A 20,112-nucleotide genomic window follows, 5' to 3' on the forward strand; every position below is an offset into this window, starting at 1 on the left:
GATTACTGTACAATTATTTTAAAAAAAAGAATGACCAAAAGAAACTGATTAAATATCAGACTTTGAGGGACCTCTGCTAGGAACCATTATTGTTTTCTTAAAGCATGGGATAAATGGAATGAGGTTAAATTATTAGAAAATGACAGACTTTTTTCTCCAAAAAACGGTGGGATGGAATTATACATAAAAATATAAGTAAATACTGCAACCTAATCTAGTACTAAATTTTGACTTTGTAAGTTCTTCTATTTCCTCTTTGTGAATTTATAGCAGTATCAGGATAAAGCCATAGGGAGGAAAAGCTCTTCTCTCATAGGTTTTGAAGATTTAAGGTATTTACTCATAAATGATAGGTTTCTTGAGAGATCTGAACAACAAATTCAAATCTAAGTACTAAAATCGGTACAGCAGTTTTGTAAATAATCCTCCATATCATACAGCAATTGAAATCATGACAAGCTAAATTAATCACAAGAATGCAAACATTTTTAAACAATTTTTACAGAGTCTTGGTCTACACTTTAGCAATAACAATTTCTGCATTGGGTGAAACACAGAGGCCACTAAGATGAACTCAACCTAATGACTAGAAATCCACACAGGACTGCGTCCAACCTAGTAAAACATAGTCATCAGTTTCTGATTTTTGGTTCTCAACCCCCTCCCCTAAGCTGTGAAATCCTTCACGGGTAAATTCTATAAATGAAAAAAACCTTTGCTTTTAACTGCTTTTATCCTTTGATTTCTTTTCTAAATCCTCATGATGTGACTTTTCCAAATACTTCCTTTAAATGAAAAATAAGTGTCTTTGGTTAAAATCCCCACCACTCCCGTGTTGTTATATAATGTCAAGGCATTGAATAATTCATCACAAGAGATCATTTTATTTAAATATTGAGAATAATATAAAATGGTATTACAATGAAAAATACTGGCTTGCTACCTTAATGGTAGTGATTATGAACTCCATTCCTGAAAATAATGATGCCTGTTTTTAACAGAAAATCATTTCACCAATGCTTCCAGCCAATTTCAAAAACTTAACATAAGATCATTGCCAAAGGCCCAGGACCTGAATAATACATTCCTACATTACTGGGCAGAATCTATCATATCTTAAGGGCTAATTTTTTACTATAAAATCTGATCTCAATCTGTACATTTATAGAATAACTTTTTCAAGTGCTGCCCTAGAGTTCTTAAGCAAATTAATGGAGAAATGCACCTCAGATGAAATCTGCAACCTCCCCAGGAATGGGAGGAAGCCTTTATATCTACATAACGTTCCAGCTGAATCCAACTCCACTGAATGCAGTACTCAGCCTTTTCTGGTTTAAATATCTATACAAGTGATGATAAATGCTAAACTGGTGTCTTAAGGATGATTAACCAGAAATTAACTCCTAAGCTTTGCTCAAATGCTTTGAAGACTACAGTCTGTCTTCTTCCCTTCCTTGGCTAAGAAACAGATATATTGTTTTAGTCATTACGCCCTAAAAGAAGACTACTTACATGTTAGGAATTTGGCTTTGAGAAGTCAATCTAGTTTGCTAAGCATATGACCTTATTTTTAACCAATGGCTGTTGAGACAATATCCTAGATGTAGAAGTGACTCATGAAGTATGTAGGAATCATGAATAAGAGAGGTTTGCTTTAAACTGGAGAACAGAGAGGTGTTGAGATGGTGAATTAGAAACAAAGATCAGGAAGGACAAAGTACAGTGACTTACCTGTAATACTTTGGTCAAATTGTTAAATAGAGCTTGTCCAGCACTGACTTTATATTTAACACCTCTGACTGTGCCATTTTTGCTTAAAATGTTGACTCTTCTTGTACCAAACCCCTTCTCGCTGGCAGCCCTTGCTAACACCAGCAAGTTATCCTGGTCATTCTCCTGCTCGTCCCCTTCCAATCCTATGTGGCCGTTCTGCTGTCCATCAGACTCACTGAGCCCATCTATGGCACAGATACTGGCACATTCAGAATCCAGAGAGCCTGCCGGTGGCCCATCTTCATATACCTCCTTCAGAACTCGCCCACTGTGAGATGACGCGATCCGAAACCGGACTTTCCGTGACCTGTCATTTTCTGGCTTCATCTCCCTTTTTAGCATGGTCCCATCCACATAATAAGCTGTTCACATAATTCTGGTTCCCTGGTTACTGCATTAGTCCACTTTCCATATAACAATACCAGAGCTTAATTCTAGTGACAGCAGCACTCATATGAAACTAACATCAAAACGAAAGAAGATTCCCAAGAACTTAGAGTGCATCTCTGCTATTAATAATGAATGTGTGTGTGTCTGCTATGGTTACCTTTAAACTAAAACCTGCAAAGTGATCCCAGCCTTTAAATATTAAATAGCCATGGTGGACGCTTTAACAAGACAAGTGCAAGAAAGTAGTATGCAATGAAACAGAAAATAAGTACGGGGCAAGGAAATGAAAGACTTGAACTTTGAAGCCAGTGGTGAGTGTTGAAAAGGATCTTAGCAGCAGAAATACCTCTAACAGCTCAGAATGGAGACCAGGGATAAAATATGGAATCAAATGTGTAGGATGGGAGGTGGCATAGTCTTCTCACAGTGCTTATTCCTTCTGTCTTTCACGCTCTTTAAAAAGGGCAGTGAACATATTACATGCCTGCATAGAGCTATCAATATTAGCTCTTATTAAATCATCAGTTAGACTTCATCCATATTGTATATGATGAATTTTCAATCTACACCTTCATCTTCATGCACAAGTAGTTTTGCTAAAGAATAGCTTTTTAACAGGTTATAACAAAAAATATCTTTTCTTTTGTTGCTTTCCCACTTTTGCTAGCAGAAAACACTCCTCTCTTTGACAAAGGGAAAGGTTTTGGAAAGGAAACATGGAACAGCGAGGGAAGAATGGAAAATCCTCCAAGCCAGCCAGATCAGCCAAAGCAATCCAGGTGATCAGCATTGATAAATATCATATCCAAATCACCCATGCATAGAGAAGGGTCCTCCTTACGCTGTGCTCAGTGGATTTTCTGTCACTTTGGCAAGCACCTGAAGAAGCTCCTAAGATACAAGGAGATATTGGAACTTATACCATAGTAAGTGCCCCAACCTGTCTGAACCTCCAGAGGGAGGATACTCAGCTGGCTCTCATACTGAGCTTCAAGCTTTTTAAATCTTTATACGTCTTCACCTGATTATAACCTCAATTTATACTTACTTCAGAAAATACTTAACAGCTTAAAGTTGAAAATAAAAGTCACAACTAATGTCACTAGAGATGTTAGTAACTTTGTGAAATGTCTTCCAGTGTGTACAAAGGTGAGATGCTCTGATGCACACATAACTACATTGTTCAGCCTCTTGCATTAAGGGAGAGGAAGCAAATGCTTAGCTTTTGCCAAGGGGATGTGAGCAAAAGTGACGTGTCATTTGTGGGCCAAGGCAGTTGACAGACAGTGTCCTGTCCATGCTGTTTCTCTTCCCATCTGCTAGCTGGACGGCCCCAGCAATCTTGTCATATGCTGAGCTTGTCAGAGTCACAGAGAAACTCACAGCCACGACCACTGCATTGGACTACAAGTAAAAGGAAGTATATGCTAGTGTAAGAAGATATGTGCCGTGATGTATAATATGCCCTAGATATTTATAATTCACACACCTATCTTAAGCTAAAATAAAAAATTAAGCTGTTCTTTTCAGTGGATAAATCTTTGTAATTCATTTTTCATTCAGGCAATGAGTATCCCACAATCATCTACTGAGTGCCACCCAAGAGTAAGACATAGCTGGAGACTATAGCAAATATAAAGATATATAAAATTATGTCCCATACCTTCCATTGGTAACATAATGTTTAGACAAAATAGCTATAGTGCAACACAGTGTATTTTAAGCACATACAGAATCCCTCTTTTTTGAAATAACCAAACTTATAGTCGTTGCCAATAAAACACACCAACGCTATTCTCAACACTCTCCACTCTCATTCTGTTTACAGTTTGTTCCCAGCTGCTCAACGTGAACATAGCACTTTCTAACTACTCCACTTGCCACCTTTTCCCAGTATCAGTTTATTAGTCCCTACATTATAATTGCTTTGCCAGTCTAGCATCCCCCCTTGAGCAAGAATTTCCTTCTTTTCCTTCAGAGGTACTCTTACCATCATTTATTCATTTAACAATATTTATTGGGCACCTACTAAATGTCAAAAAGTTGCTGGATCTATGCAGGTGAGTGTAATAGGCATGATCACTGCCTTGAGAGTTAACATTCAATAAACAAATAAAGATAATAATAAAAACTGTAACAAGCATGACCAAGTGAAAAAAAGTGGATATAATCAGAAATGATATAAGAAGGGAGCCTACTTTAGAAAAGTCACAGTAAGCCTCTCTGAAGAGAAGACATTAAACTAGGGTCTAGCAAAATTAGAAGAGACTGATTGAGGTGGGCAGGAGTAGTTGGAGATAGTTCCTAAACTTCAGTGGCAAGTGAAAAGGCCTTGAGGCAGAAAACCATAGGTTCGTTGAAAGAACTAAAAAAAGACAGAGTGGCCAAAGACAAGTATGACTCCCATTCTACAAAGTTCTTCTCAAAAGAGGGCAAGACTAGCAAGACCTTTCCTTCCTAACCTAACCCTTGATTTATGCAACCCCTCAAAACATGAACAAAAACCCCATTAACATGATAAACCATATTACCAATACAGAAATATTTCAAGTTTGTTACCAATGGGCATCTATTTATTTAAAATAGAAAGTTAAAAATTCCAGAAGCTATAGAGGGTCAAATGTTTCATTAAGCAAACTAGAACTACTTTGGAAATTACCATTAATGATGTATTCAAAGAAAAAAATACCCCTTGTTCAATTCCCAGTAGAAACAATAACCTAGCAGCTAGACCTAGGCCTGGGTATTTCTTGTTGGCATTAGTTTTTTAATCAGAATATCTAATTATTTCCTTATTTGCAGAGAAAGTATGACATAAAAATATAATTATTCTTTTACTCATCTTGTCTCCAAATATTGCCCCACATACTATTCTGTGTGTGATTATCACTGCATGGTGAGAAGTAATGTTAACCATATTTCTAGCATTTGGAGCATAAGTTTTTAATCCCTTGGATCACAGTAAATATGTGCAAAATGTCTCCATTTGCTGCTACTTTATAGCTATCATATTCACTACTTTATTTTTTGGTCTTGCAGAAATATTGCCAGTCGTTGGCAAGGTAATGGTCTTTTCTCCAGCAACACTTGTCCCTAGAGAAGCAATAAATCATGACTCACTCCCCAAGTGCTGTTCTCAGAACTTCTGTTTGGATGGAAAGAACCTATCAATTTTTATTTTCTAACTACATTGGTGACTAGAGAGGAAAAAAAAGATTTACTAACCATCAGTAAAATAGGGAAAACAAGCTATTCCTGAAACTTTTCAGCTTATAGAATATTGAACTTTTCTTAACAAATATGAATTTGCAAATCAAAATTCACAGCTCAGTTATTCATTTGAAGGGCAGAGAACTTCTAATCAGAAAAGAAACTGAGTGCATTAAAGAAAATATTCTTTGAAAACAGGACTATTATTTTATTATATAACAAGAAAGATGGATGATTTCTTAGCTTATAGATTAGTGGTTAAGAACGGGGGCTGTGGGTGTACACAATGCTGGGTTTAAACCTTGGATATGCCACCCCTAAGTGACCTTGAGCCTCAGTTTCCTCATCTGTCAAATAGTAGTTTTTATTGCATAGAATGTTTGGCAAGATTGACTAGAATGATATATATGAAGTGCTTCGAATGCTGATCAACGGATGGTAGCTATAAATTCCCAACAGTTACTTAAAATAGCTAAACATACATATAGTCATCCCTAGGTATCCTGGGGGATTGGTTCCAGGACCCCCATGGTTACTAAAATCCATGGACGCTCAAGTCCCTTATTAAAATGGAATGGGGGGAGGAGTCAAGATGGTGGTGTGGGAAGATGCAGAGTTCGCACCTCCCCACAACTAGGGTGCCTGCTGGACACTGGTGGGGGACCCCAATGCCCAAGGAGACAAGAAGAACCCCCAAGCGAACCTGTAGGATGTCAGAGGACTGAGGGGGTAGGAGAAGTGGAGGCTGGACAGGACCGACGCCTGAAGGGAGGCTGAGGGGGAGGAGGGGTTCCCACACCTGGAGGGACCCTCAGGGGCTTGGATCAGGGGGGAGCAGGCCCAGCATTTCCCCTGCCCAATCCGCCGGGGAAGTCGGCTGGCTCTCAGGCCGGGTCCTATGCCCTCAGAGGTCCCCTCCAGGCTGGGTTAGTCCTGGGGGCAAAGAAAGGAATCTGGGAGAGAACAGGAGAGGCAGGCAGGAGGGGGCCTCCAGGACCAGAGGAGTGGGAGAGGAGTGGAGGGTGTTTGCTCCACCCACTGGGGCCCTAAGCTCCCAGGTCGATCTCCCACTCTCCAAAGCCCACTCCAGGCTGAGTGGGTCCTGGGGGCATAGGAGGGAGGCCTGGGAGAACAGGAGAGGCAGGTAGTTGGGACACTCCAGGATGGAAGGAGCAGGAGAGGAGCGGGAGGCATTTGCCCCACCCACTCAGGCCCAGGAAGCCTGCTAAGTTCCCAAGCAGATCCCTACCCTCCGAAGCCCACTACAGGCTGAGTGGGTCCCGGGGACATAGGAGGGAGGCCAGGAGGCTTGCAGGAGGGACTCTCCAGGACAGGAGGAGCAGGAGAGGAGTGGAGGGTGTTTGCCCCGCCCACTCGAGCCCAGGAAGCATGCTGGGCTCCCAGGTGGGGTTGCCCACCCTCTGAGACCAGAGGCCACTTCTGGTCTGCTGAGACTAAGCCCCATCCCCCCACCCCCCACCTTTTCCAGCCCTGTGAGTACTAAGCATAGGCCCTGCCCACTGCCCAAAACTCACCCATGCATAGGCCACGCCCTCCACAGCCAAGGCCTTTTCCACCTTTTTTTTTTTTTTTTTTTTTTGCCACCCCGTGTGTTTTGCAGGATCTTGGTTCACAAGCCAGGAGTAGGGCTGAAGCTCCTGCAGTGGGAGCTCCAAGTACGAACCACTGGACTAACAGATAACCTCAGACCCCAGAGAATATTCATCAGAGTGAGGTCTCCTGGAGGTCCTCACTTCAGCACCAAGACACAGCTCTACCCAGCAGCCTACAAACTGCAGTGTTGGAAGCCTTAGGCCAAACAACCTAAGACAGGAACACAATGCCACTCAAAAAAAAAGAAAAGGGCTTCCCTGGTGGTGCAGTCATTAAGAATCTGCCTGCCAATGCAGGGGACACAGGTTCGAGCCCTGGTCTGGGAAGATCCCACATGCCACGGAGCAACTAAGCCCGTGAGCCACAACTACTGAGCCTGTGCATCTGGAGCCTGTGCTCTGCAACAGGAGAGGCCGCGACAGTGAGAGGCCCACGCACCACGATGAAGAGTGGCCCCCGCTCGCTACAACTGGAGAAAGCCCTTGCACAGAAACGAAGACCCAACACAGCCAAAAATAAATAAATTAATTAATTTATTTATTTATAAAAAAAGAAAAAAGAAAAAAGAAAAGACATGGCAAAAAAATATGTCACAGATGAAGGAGCAAGGTAAAAACCTAAAAGACCAAATAAATGAAGAGGAAATAGGCAATCTACCTGAAAAAGAATTCAGAGTAAAGATAGTAAAGATGATCCAGAATCTTAGAAATAGAATGGAGGCACGGATTGAGAAAATACCAGAAATGTTTAACAAAGATCTAGAAGAGCTAAAGAACAAACAGAGATGAACAACACAATAACTGAAATGAAAAATACACTAGAAGGAATCAGTAAGTGAATAACTGAGGCAGAAGAACGAATAAGTGAGCTGGAAGGCAAAATGGTGGAAATATCTGCCAAGGAGCAGAATAAAGAAAAAAGAATTGAAGACAATCTCAGAGACCTCTGGGACAACACTAAACGCACCAATATTCAAATTATAGGGGTCCCAGAAGAAGAAGAGAAAAAGAAAGGGTCTGAGAAAATATCTGAAGAGATTATAGTGGAAAACCTCCCTAACATGGGAAAGGAAATAGTCACCCATGTCCAGGAAGTGCAGAGAGTCCCATACAGGATAAACCCTAGGAGAAACACACCAAGACACATATTAATCTAACTAACAAAAATTAAATTCAAAGAAAAAATATTAAAAGCAGCAAGGGAAAAACAAAAAATAACATATAAAGGAATCCCCATAAGGTTATCAGCTGATTTTTCAGCAGAAACTCTGCAGGACAGAAGGGAGTGGCAGGATATACATAAAATAAAGAAAGAGAAAAACCTACAACCAAGATTACTCTACCTGGCAAGGATCTCTTTCAGATTTGACGGAGAAATCAAAAGCATTTCAGACCAGCAAGAGCTAAGAGAATTCAGCACCAAGCCAGATTTACAACAAACGCTAAGGAAACTTCGCTAGGCGGGAAACACAGTAGAAAAAAAAGACCCACAAAAACAAACCCAAAACGATTAAGAAAATGGTAATAGGAACATACATATTGATAATAACCTTGAATGTAAATGGATTAAATGCCCCAACCAAAAGACACAGACTGGCTGAATGGATACAAACACAAGACCCATATATATGCTGTCTACAAGAGACCCACTTCAGACACAGGGACACATACAGACTGAAAGTGAAGGGATAGAAAAAGGTATTCCATGCAAATGGAAATCAAAAGAAAGCTGGAGTAGCAATACTTGTATCAGATAAAACAGACTTTGAAATAAAGACTGTTATAACACATAAGGAAGGACACTACATAATGATCAAGGGATCAATCCAAGAAGAAGATATAACAATTATAAATGTTTATGCACCCAACATAGGAGTACCTCAATACATAAGGCATATGCTAACAACCATGAAAGGGGAAACTGACAGTAAGACAATAATAGTAGGGGACTTTACCACCCCACTTACACCAATGGACAGAACATCCAAACAGAAAATAAAAAAGGAAACACAAGCTTTAAATGACACAACAGACCAAATAGATTTAATTGATATTTATAGAATATTACACCTGAAAGTGGCAGAATACACTTTCTTCTCAAGTGCACATGGAACATTCTCCAGGATAGATCACATCTTGAATCACAAATCAAGCCTCAGTAAAGTTAAGAAAATTTAAATTGTATCAAGGACCTTTCCTGACCACAACACTATGAGATTGGAAATCAATTACAGGAAAAAACTGTAAAAACCACAAATACATGGAGGCTAAACAGTGTGCTACTAAATAACCAAGAGATCACTGAAGAAATCAAAGAAGAAATAAAAAAATACATAGAAACAAATGACAATGAAAACAAAATGACCCAAAAGCTATTGGACACAGCAAAAGCAGTTCTAAGAGGGAAGTTTATATCAATTCAATCTCACCTCAAGAAACAAGAAAAATCTCAAATAAACAATATAACCCTACATCTAAAGCAACTAGAGAAAGAAGAACAAAGAAAACCCAAAGTCAGTAGAAGGAAAGAAATCATAAAGATCAGAGCAGAAATAAACGAAATAGAAATGAAGAAAAAATGAAGATCAATAAAACTAAAAGCTGGTTCTTTGAGAAGATAAACAAAATTGATAAACCCTTAGCCAGACTCATAATGAAAAAAAGGGAGAGGATGCAGATCAATAAAATTAGAAATGAAAATGGAGAAATCACAACTGACACCACAGAAATACAAAGGATTATAAGAGACTACTACAAACAACTATATGCCAATAAAATGGACAACCAGAAGAAATGGACAAATTCTTGGAAAGGTATATTTTCCAAGACTGAACCAGGAAGAATTAGAAAATATAAACAGACCTAAATTGAAACTGTAATTTAAAATCTTCCAATAAACAAAAGTCCAAGGCTTCACAGGTGAATTCTATCAAACATTTAAATAATAGCTAACACCGATTCTTCTCAAACTCTTCCAAAAAATTGCAGAGGGAGAAACACTTCCAAATTCATTCTACGAAGCCACCATCACCCTGATACCAAAACCAGAAAAAGATATCACAAGAAAAGAAAATTATAGACCAATATCACTGATGAATATAGATGCAAAAATCCTGAACACAATGCTAGGAAACAGAATCCAACAACATATTAAAAGGATCAGACACCCTGATCAAGTGGGATTTATCCCAGGGATGCAAGGATTCTATAATATATGCAAATCAATCAAATGTATACACCATATCAACAAATTAAGGGATAAAAGCCTTATGATCATCTCAATAGATGCAGAAAAAGCTTTTGACAAAATTCAACACCATTTATCATAAAAACTCTCCAGAAAATGGGCATAGAGGGAAACTATTTCAACATAATAAAGGCCATATATGAGAAACCCACAGAAAACATCATACTCAATGGTGAAAAACTGAAAGCATTTCCACTAAGATCAGGAACAAGACAAGGATGTCCACTCTCGCCACTATTATTCAACATAGTTTTGGAAGTTCTACCCACAGCAATCAGAGAAGGAAAAGAAATAAAAGGAATACAAATTGGAGAAGAAGTAAAACTGTCACTGTTTGCAGATGACATGATACTATACATAGAAAATCCTAAAGATGCCACCAGAAAACTACTAGAACTAATCAATGAATTTGGTAAGGTTGTAGGATACAAAATTAATGCACAGAAATCTCTGGCATTCCTATACACTAACAACAAAAAATCAGAAAGAGAAATTAAGGAAACAATCCCATTTACCATCGCAGCAAAAAGAATAAAATACCTAGGAATAAACCTACCTAAGGAGGTGAAAGACTTGTACTCAGAAAACTATAAAACACTGATGAAAGAAATTAAAGATTATACCAACAGATGGAGAGATATACCATGTCCTTGGATTGGAAGAATCAATATTGTGAAAATGACTATACTACCCAAAGCAATCTACAGATTCAATGTAATCCCTATCAAACTACCAATGGCATTCTTCACAGAATTAGAACCAAAAATTTTACAATTCGTATGGAAACACAAAAGACCCCAAATAGCCAAAGCAATCTTGAGGAAGAAAAACAGAGCTAGAGGAATCAGGCTCCCTGACTTCAAACTATACTACAAAACTACAGTAATCAAGATAGTATGGTACTGGCACAAAAACAGAAATATAGATCAATGGTACAGGATAGAAAGCCCAGAGATAAACCCACGCACATATGGTCACCTAATTTACAACAAAGGAGGCAAGAACATACAATGGAGAAAAGACAGCCTCTTCAATAAGCAGTACTTGGAAAACTGGACAGCTACATATAAAAGAATGAAATTAGAACACTCTCTAACACCATACACAAAAATAAACTCAAAATGGATTAAAGAACTAAATGTAAGACCAGACACTATAAAACTCTTAAAGGAAAACATAGGAAAAACACTCTGACATAAACCGCAGCAAGATCTTTTTTGACCCACCTCCAAGAGTAATGGAAATAAAAACAAAAATAAACAAATAGGACCTAATTAAATTTCAAAGCTTTTGCACAGCAAAGGAAACCATGAACAGGATGAAAAGATAACCCTCAGAATGGGAGAAAATATTTGCAAATGAAACAATGGACAAAGGATTAATCTCCAAAATATACAAACAGCTCATGGAGCTCAATATCAAAAAAACAAACAATTCAATTAAAAAATGGGCAGAAGACCTAAATAGACATTTCACCAAAGAAGACATACAGATGGCTAAGAGGCACATGAAAAGATGCTCAACATCACTAATTATTAGAGAAATGCAAATCAAAACTACAAGGTATCACCTCACACCAGTCAGAATGGCCATTATCAAAAAATCTAGAAACAATAAATGCTGAAAAGGGTGTGCTGAAAAAGGAACCTTCCTGCACTGTTGGTGGGAACGTATCCTTCAAGACCCACCTGCACCCACCACTGGGCAGACAGTAGCCCTTCCAAACAGGAAGCCTGCACTAGGCTCTAGACCAGCTTCACCCACCGGGGGGCAGACACTAGAAGCAAGAAAACTATGATCCTGCAGCCTTTGGACTAAGCCCACCAACAGCTGAGGCTGAGGCTCACCCTAGGGACATAGACACTGGTGGCAGAAATATTGTAGACCATTCAAACACATGAACGCTGCTGCTGGCAACTGCCATCTTGGCTCATTAGTGCCAACACCCAACAATCTATAGGCACCAGTGCTGGAATGCCTCAGGCCAATAGTATCAATAAAAAGATTTTGAACTACCTTCATTATTACTTCAGGATATTGGTGTATGGACCTGACATCTCTTAATTACCAATAAAGAGAAAAATGAATGAATAAATTTAAGCATACATTTATCCTACACATGGGACATATACTTTTCAAAATTCTGCACGGAACCATAACAAAAACAAATCCAACTGCCCCAGGATGGAGAAAAGGTCAGATAGGATGAATGAATATGGCACTCAAGAATAAATATTAATGAATAAAGCATCAAAGATACTGAACTGGGGGAGAGTGGCCAAGATGGCAGAGTAGAAAGACCCTGAGCTCACCTCCTCTCATGAGGACACCAAAATCACAATGACTTGCAGAACAACCATCAACAAAAAAGACTGGAACCTATCGGAAAAGCTCTTCAACAACTAAAGACATAAAGAAGGAACCACAACAAGACGGGTAGGAGGGGCAGACTCACAATATAATCAAATCTCATACCCCATGGGTGGGCAACCCATAAACTGAGGAATAATTATATTGCAGAGGTTCTCCTACAGGAGTGAGAGTTCTAAGCCCCAAATCAGGCTCCAGCCCAGGGGTCTGGCACCAGGAAGATGAGCCCCCAGAACATTTGGCTTTAAAGGCCAGCTGAGCTTAATGGCAGGAGCCCTACAGGACTTGGGGGAAGAAAGACTTCACTCTTAAAGGGCACACACAAAATTCCATGTGCACCAGGACCAGCAGTAATTTGATATGATCCTGGCCAGACCTCTCTCCTGGTCTTGGAGAGTCTCATGGAGAGGTGGGGGAAGGCTGAGGCTCACCCTAGGGGCATAGACACTGGTGGCAGAAATATTGTAGACCATTCAAACACATGAACGCTGCTGCTGGCAACTGCCATCTTGGCTCATTAGTGCCAACACCCAACAATCTATAGGCACCAGTGCTGGAATGCCTCAGGCCAAAAAACTAACTGTTCAGGGACCGAGCCCCACCCAACCACAGACAGGCTGCTGAAAGACTTCCTGAGCCCACAGCCACCTCTAGACATGCCCCCAGACATGGCCCTACCTACCAGAAGGCCAAGACCCAGCTGCACCCACCACTGGGCAGACACTGGCCCTTCCCAACAGGAAGCCTGCACTAGGCTCTACACCAGTTTCACCCACCAGGGGGAAGACACTAGAAGCAAGAAAACTATGATCCTGAAGCCTTTGGACTAAGCCCACCAACAGCAAGCCAGACCTTACCCTGGGACCAGGTGGGCCTCAGTGCTGCCCACTAGCAGACCACAGTGACCTTCAGGACACACTGGGACCCACATCCAACTGTGTCAGGAAATTCCCCCTTCCATTAATGATCTGAAATGAGCTCTGGGATCCCTGGGCCCTGCAGTCAGACTCCAGGAACCAGGTGTGCCTGACAGTAACTGGCACTAACTCCAGGATCTGGCTTCACCTGCCAGTGTGTGGGCAACATCCCTGGAGTATTTGGGACCATGACTCCACCCACCAGTGAGCCAGCATTAGCCCCAGGGCCCCGGGGCCCAGTGGTTCTGCAACCAGCTGCCTCATGACCAGGTCACACTAAATAGCAGCAAGCAACATCCTCATAAGGCAGAGCCTGGCAGCCAACCGGACCAGGGGCCAAGCAAGTCTACCAGACTGCCCATATAGTCTGCCACAACAGAGGGACCCAAGAAACCCATTTAGGGGGAACCACTAGAGCATATAGCTTGGGTGACAAGAGGGGAGTGCACGGCTAGGATGCATAGGACATCTGCTACAGAGGGCCACTTCTTCAAGGTCGAAAAACATAACTAACCTACCACATACATAAAAATACAAACAGCAACTTAGACAAAACGAGGCAGCAGAGAAATATGTTTCAGATGAAGGGACAAGATAAAACGCCAGAAGAAGAACTAAGTGAAGTGGAGATAGGCAACCTACCCAATTAAAGAGTTCAGAGTAATGATCATAAAGATGATCAAAGAATTTGGGAGGGGCTTCCCTGGTGGCACAGTGGTTGAGAATCTGCCTGCTAATGCAGGGGACACGGGTTCGAGCCCTGGTCTGGGTAGATGCCACATGCCGTGGAACAACTAGGCCCGTGAGCCACAACTACTGAGCCTGCGCGTCTGGAGCCTGTGCTCTGCAACAAGAGAGGCCGCGATAGTGAGAGGCCCGTGCACCACAATGAAGAGTGGCCCCCACTTGCCACAACTAGAGAAAGCCCTCGCACAGAAACGAAGACCCAACACAGCCAAAAATAAATAAATAAACAAATGTGGGGGTTTAAAAAAAAAAAAAAAGGAATTTGGGAGAATATATGCACAGAGTGAGAAGTTAGAAGATTTTAACAAAGAGTTAGAAAATATAAAGAACAACCAAAGAGAGAAAGAATACAATAACTAAAATGAAAAATACACTAGAAGAAATCAATAGTAGACTAAATGATACAGAAGAACGGATCAATGGCTGGAAGACAGAGTAGTGGAAATCACTGCCACAGAACAGAAAAAAGAAAAGAAATGAGGACAGTTTAAGAGACCTCTGGGACAACATCAAGGGCACTAATATTTGCATTATAGGGGTCCCAGAATCCCAGAAGGAGAAGAGGGAGGAAAAGGGCCTGAGAAAATATTTGAAGAGATAATAGCTGAAAACTTCCTTAATCTGGAAAGGAAACAGTCACCCAAGTCCAGGAATCGCAGAGAGTCCCATATAGGATTAACCCAAAAAAGGAACACACCAAGACACATTGTAATAAAAATGACAAAAATTAAAGATAAAGAGAGAATATTAAAAGCAACAAGGGAAAAGCAACAAATAACATACAAAGGAACTCCCATAAAGCTATCAGCTGATTTTTCACACAAAGTTATAGGGAGGTTAAAAGACAAAAGTAGTAAAATCATTTGTATAGAGTTAAGGGATATAGAAAACAATTAGATGTAAAATATGATATCAAAAATAGTAATCATGAGGTGAGGAGAGTACAAATGCAGGGTTTTTAAAATGCATTTGAATTTAAGAGACCAGCAACTTAAAACAATCATGAGTTTATATAGACTGCTATACAAAAATCTCAGTGTGACCACAAACCAAAAATCTGTAATAGATATGCACACAAAAAGAAAAAGGAATCCAAACATAACACTAAAGATAGTCATCAAATCACCAAGAGAAGAGAACAAAAGAAGAAAGGGAAGAAAAAGATCTACAAAAATAAATCCAAAATATTTAACAAAATTGCAATGAGAAAAAACATATGGATAATTACCTTAAATGTAAATGGATTAAATGCTCCAAGCAAAAGATATAGAGTAGCTAAATGGATACAAAACAAGGACCTGTATATATGCTGCCTACAAGAGATTCATTTCTTATCTAGAGACACATTCAGGCTTATGTGAAGGGATGGAAAAAGGTTTTCTATGCAAATAGAAATCTAAAGAAAGCTGGAGTAGGAATACTCATAACAGACAAAATAGACTCTGAAATAAAGACTCTTACAAGAGACAATGAAGGACACTACATAATGATCAAGGGATCAATCCAAGAAGAAAATACAACAATTTTAAATATATATGTACCCAACATAGAAGCACCTCAAAATATAAGGCAAATAATAACAGACATAAAAGGAGAAATCAACAGTAACACAATAATAGTAGGGAACTTTAACTCCCCACTTACATCAATGGACAGATCATCCAGACAGAAAGTCAGTAAGGAAACACAGGCCTTAAATAACACATTGGACCAAATGGACTTAATTGACATACATAGAGCATTCAATCTGAAGGCAGCAGAATACATATCCTTTTCAAGTGCACATGGGACATTCTCCAGGATAGATCACATGCTAGGTCACAAACTAAGCCTCAGTAAATTTAAGAAAACTGAAATCATATCGATCATCTTTTCTGATCACAACGCTATGAGATTAGAAATCAACTAAAGAAAAAACTGCAAAAAACACAAACATGTGAAGACTAAACAATATGCTACTAAACAACCAGTGGATCACTGAAGAAATCAAAGAAGGAATCAAAAAATACATAGAGACAAACGAAAATGAAAACATGACAATCCAAAACCTATGGGACGCAGCAAAAGCGGTTCTAAGAGGGAAGTTTATACCAATACAAGCTTTCCTTAAGAAACAAGAAAAATCTCAAATAAACAACTTAACCTTACACCTAAACGAACTAGAGAAAGAAGAACAAACAAAACCCAAAGTTAGTAGAAGGAAAGAAATAAAAATCAGAACAGAAATAAATGAAATAGAGACTAAAAAAAAAATTTAAAAGATAAATGAAACTAAAAGTTGGTTCTTTGAAAAGGTAAACAAAATTGATAAACCTTTAGTCAGACTCATCAAGAAAAAAAAGGTAACAGACACAGATAAAATCAGAAATGAAAAAGAAGTTACAACTGACACCACAGAGATACAAAAGATCATAAGAGTCTACTATGAGCAACTATATGCCAATAAAATGGACAACCTAGAAGAAATGGACAAATCCTTAGAAAGGTACAATCCCAAGACTGAACCAGGAAGAAATAGAAAGTATGAACGACCAATTTCCAGGACTGAAGTTGAATTAGTAATTTAAAAACTCCCAACAAGCAAAAGTCCAGGATCAGATGGCTTCATAGGTGAATTCTACCAAACATTTAGAGAAGAGTTAACATTTATCCTTCCGAAACTATTCCAAAAATTGCAGAGGAGGGGACACTTCCAAACTCATTCTGTTAGGCCACCATCACCCTGATACCAAAAGCAGACAAAGATACCACAGAAAAAGAAAATTACAGGTCAATATCACTGATGAACACAGATGCAAAAATCCTCAACAAAATACTAGCAAACCGACACTAACAATACATTAAAAGGATCATAACCATAATCAAGTGGGATTCATCCCACGGATGCAAGGATTTTTCAATGTCCACAAATCAATCAATGTGATATACCACATTAACAAATTGAAAAATAAAAACCATATGGGATGCAGAAAAAGGTTTTGATAAAATCAACATCCATTTATGATAATCACTCTCCAGAAAGTTGGCATAGAGGGAACTTACCTCAACATAATAAAGGCCATATATAACAAACCTACAGCTAACTTCATATTCAATGTTGAAAAGCTGAAAGCATTCCCTCTAAGATCAGGAACAAGACAAGGTTGCCTACTCTCACCACTTTTATTCCACATTGTTTTGGAAGTCCTAGCCACAGCAATCAGACAAGTAAAAGAAATCCAAATTGGAAAGGAAGAAGCAAAACCGTCATTGTTTGCAGATGACATGATACTATACACAGAAAATTCTAAAGATGCTACCAGAAAACTATTAAAGAGCTCATCAATGAATTTTGTACATTTGCAGAATACAAAATTAATATACAGAAATCTGTTGCATTTCTATACACTAACAATGAAATATCAGAAAGAGAAATTAAGAAAACAATCCCATTTACCATTGCATCTAAAAGAATAAAATACCTAGGAATAAACCTACCTAAGGAGGCAAAAGCCCTGCACTCTGAAAACTATAAGACACTGATGAAAGAAATTGAAGATGACACAAACAAATGGAAAGATATATCGTGTTCTTGGACTGGAAGACTCAGTATTGTTAAAATGACCATACTGCCCAAGGCAATCTGCAGATTTAATGCAATCCCTATCAAGTTACCAATGGCATTTTTCACAGAGCTAGAAAAAAGAATTTAAAAATTTGTATGAAAACTTAAAAAACCCTAAATAGTCAAAACGATCTTGAGAAAGAAGAACAGAGCTGGAGGAATCAGGCCCCCTGACTTCAGACTATACTACAAAGCTCCAGTCATCAAAACATTATGGTACTGGCACAAAAACAGACATATAAATCAAAGGAATAGGATAGAAAGCCCAGAAATAAACCCACATACTTATGGTCAATTAATCTATGACAAAGGAGGCAAGAATATACAATGGAGAAAAGACAGTCTCTTCCATAAGTGGTGATGAGAAAACTGGGCAGACACTTGTAAAAGAATAAAAGTAGAACCTTCTCTAACACCATATACAAAAATAAACTCAAAATGGATTAAAGACCTAAATGTAAGACGAGATACTATTAAAATTCCTAGAGGAAAACATAGGCAGAAAACTCTTTGACCTAAATAGTAGCAATATTTTTCTGGTTCTGTCTCCTAGAGTAATGAAAATAAAAGCAAAAATAAACAAATGGGACCTAATTAAACTTAAAAACTTTTGTGCAGCAAAGGAAACCATACACAAAACGAAAAGATGACCTATAGAATGGGAGAAAATATTTGCAAATGATGCGACTGACAAGGGATTAATTTCCAAAATATACAAACAGCTCACACAGCTCAATAACAAAAAAGCAAACAAATCCAAACAAAAAATGCACAGAAGACCTAAACAGACATTTCTCCAAAGAGGACACACAGATGGCCAACAGGCACGTGAAAAGATGCTCAACATCACTAACTCTTAGAGAAATGCAAATCAAAACCGCAATGAGGTACCACCTCACACCAGTCAGAATGGTCATCGTCAAAAAGTCTGCAAATAATAAATGCTAGAGAGGGTGTGGAGAAAAGGGAACCCTCCTACACTGTTGGTGGGAATGTAAATTGGTGCAGCCACAATGGAGAACAGTATGGAGGTTCCTTAAAAAACTGAAGACAGAGTTATCATATGATCCAGCAATCCCACTCCTGGGCATATATCTGAAAAAGACGAAAACTCTAATTCAAAACGATACATGCACCCCAATGCTCACAGCAGCACTATTTACAATAACCAAGACATGGAAGCAACCTAAATGCCCATGGACAGATGAATGGGTAGAGAAATTGTGGTATATACATACAATGGAATATTACTCAGCTGTAAAAAAGAATGAAATAGGGCTTCCCTGGTGGCGCAGTGGTTGAGAATCTGCCTGCCAATGCAGAGGACACGGGTTCGAGCCCTGGTCTGGGAAGATCCCACATGCCGCGGAGCAACTAAGCCCGTGAGCCACAACCACTGAGCCTGTGCGTCTGGAGACTGTGCTCCGCAACAAGAGAGGCCGCGATAGTGAGAGGCCCGCGCACCGCGATGAAGAGTGGCCCCTGCTCGCCGCAACTAGAGAAAGCCCTCGCACAGAAACGAAGACCCAACACAGCCAAAAAATAAATATAAATTAATTAATTAATAAAAAAAAAAGAATGAAATAATGTTATTTGCAGCAACATGGATGGACCTAGAGATTATCATGCTAAGTGAAGTAAATCAGAGAAAGACAAATATATGATATCACTTATATGTAGAATCTTAAAAAATAATACAAATGAACTTATTTACAAAACAGAAATAGACTCACAGACGTAGAAAACAAACTTATGGCTACCAAAGGGGAAAGGAGGGGAGGAAGGGATAAATTAGGAGTTTTGAGAAGTTTGGGATTAACAGATACGTGCTATTACATATAAAATAGATTAACAACAAGGACCTACTCTATAGCACAGGGAACTATATTCAATAATGTGTAATAACCTCTAATGGAAAAGAATCTGAAAAATATATAATGTTTTGTTCTGAATCACTTTGCTCTACATCTAAAACTAACACAACATTGTAAATCAACTATATGTCGATAAAAAAAAAATACTGAATCAGACCCAGAAATACTCAAGGTATTCTTGATATCATAAAGACCAAGGTTTATGCTTGAGATTTTCCAGAATCAGGATAGAAACAGGAGAACAGGGAAGTAGAGTCACAGTATTAGAAGCATCAGCAAAAGCTACTTTTCCAAATCAGCAGCATATTTCAACAGAATATCAGTGCTGAATGTGGTAGCTTGGTAGTGTAAATCCCCAGAGTGTCAA

The 20,112-nt window shown here is 39.2% G+C and overlaps 1 protein-coding gene across 6 annotated transcripts in view; it reads right to left on the bottom strand.

The window, feature by feature from the left end:
- The window catches only part of GRXCR1 (glutaredoxin and cysteine rich domain containing 1), a 364,380-nt gene that overhangs the window by 123,969 nt on the left and 220,299 nt on the right, over positions 1-20,112 (bottom strand). The window contains exon 1 of one of the 6 annotated variants that reach the window (XM_082464263.1): positions 1,732-4,750. The exons of the other annotated variants lie outside the window; for them this stretch is intronic. Coding sequence (XP_082320389.1) covers positions 1,732-2,115 — 384 coding nt within the window. The 5' untranslated portion in view covers positions 2,116-4,750. Of the gene's footprint in view, positions 1-1,731; positions 4,751-20,112 lie in introns of those variants that run through there. 6 annotated transcript variants of the gene reach the window in all.

This window comes from Balaenoptera physalus (genome assembly GCF_965194825.1).
Source record: "Balaenoptera physalus genome assembly, chromosome: 5".
NCBI classification, from domain to species: Eukaryota; Metazoa; Chordata; class Mammalia; order Artiodactyla; family Balaenopteridae; genus Balaenoptera; species Balaenoptera physalus.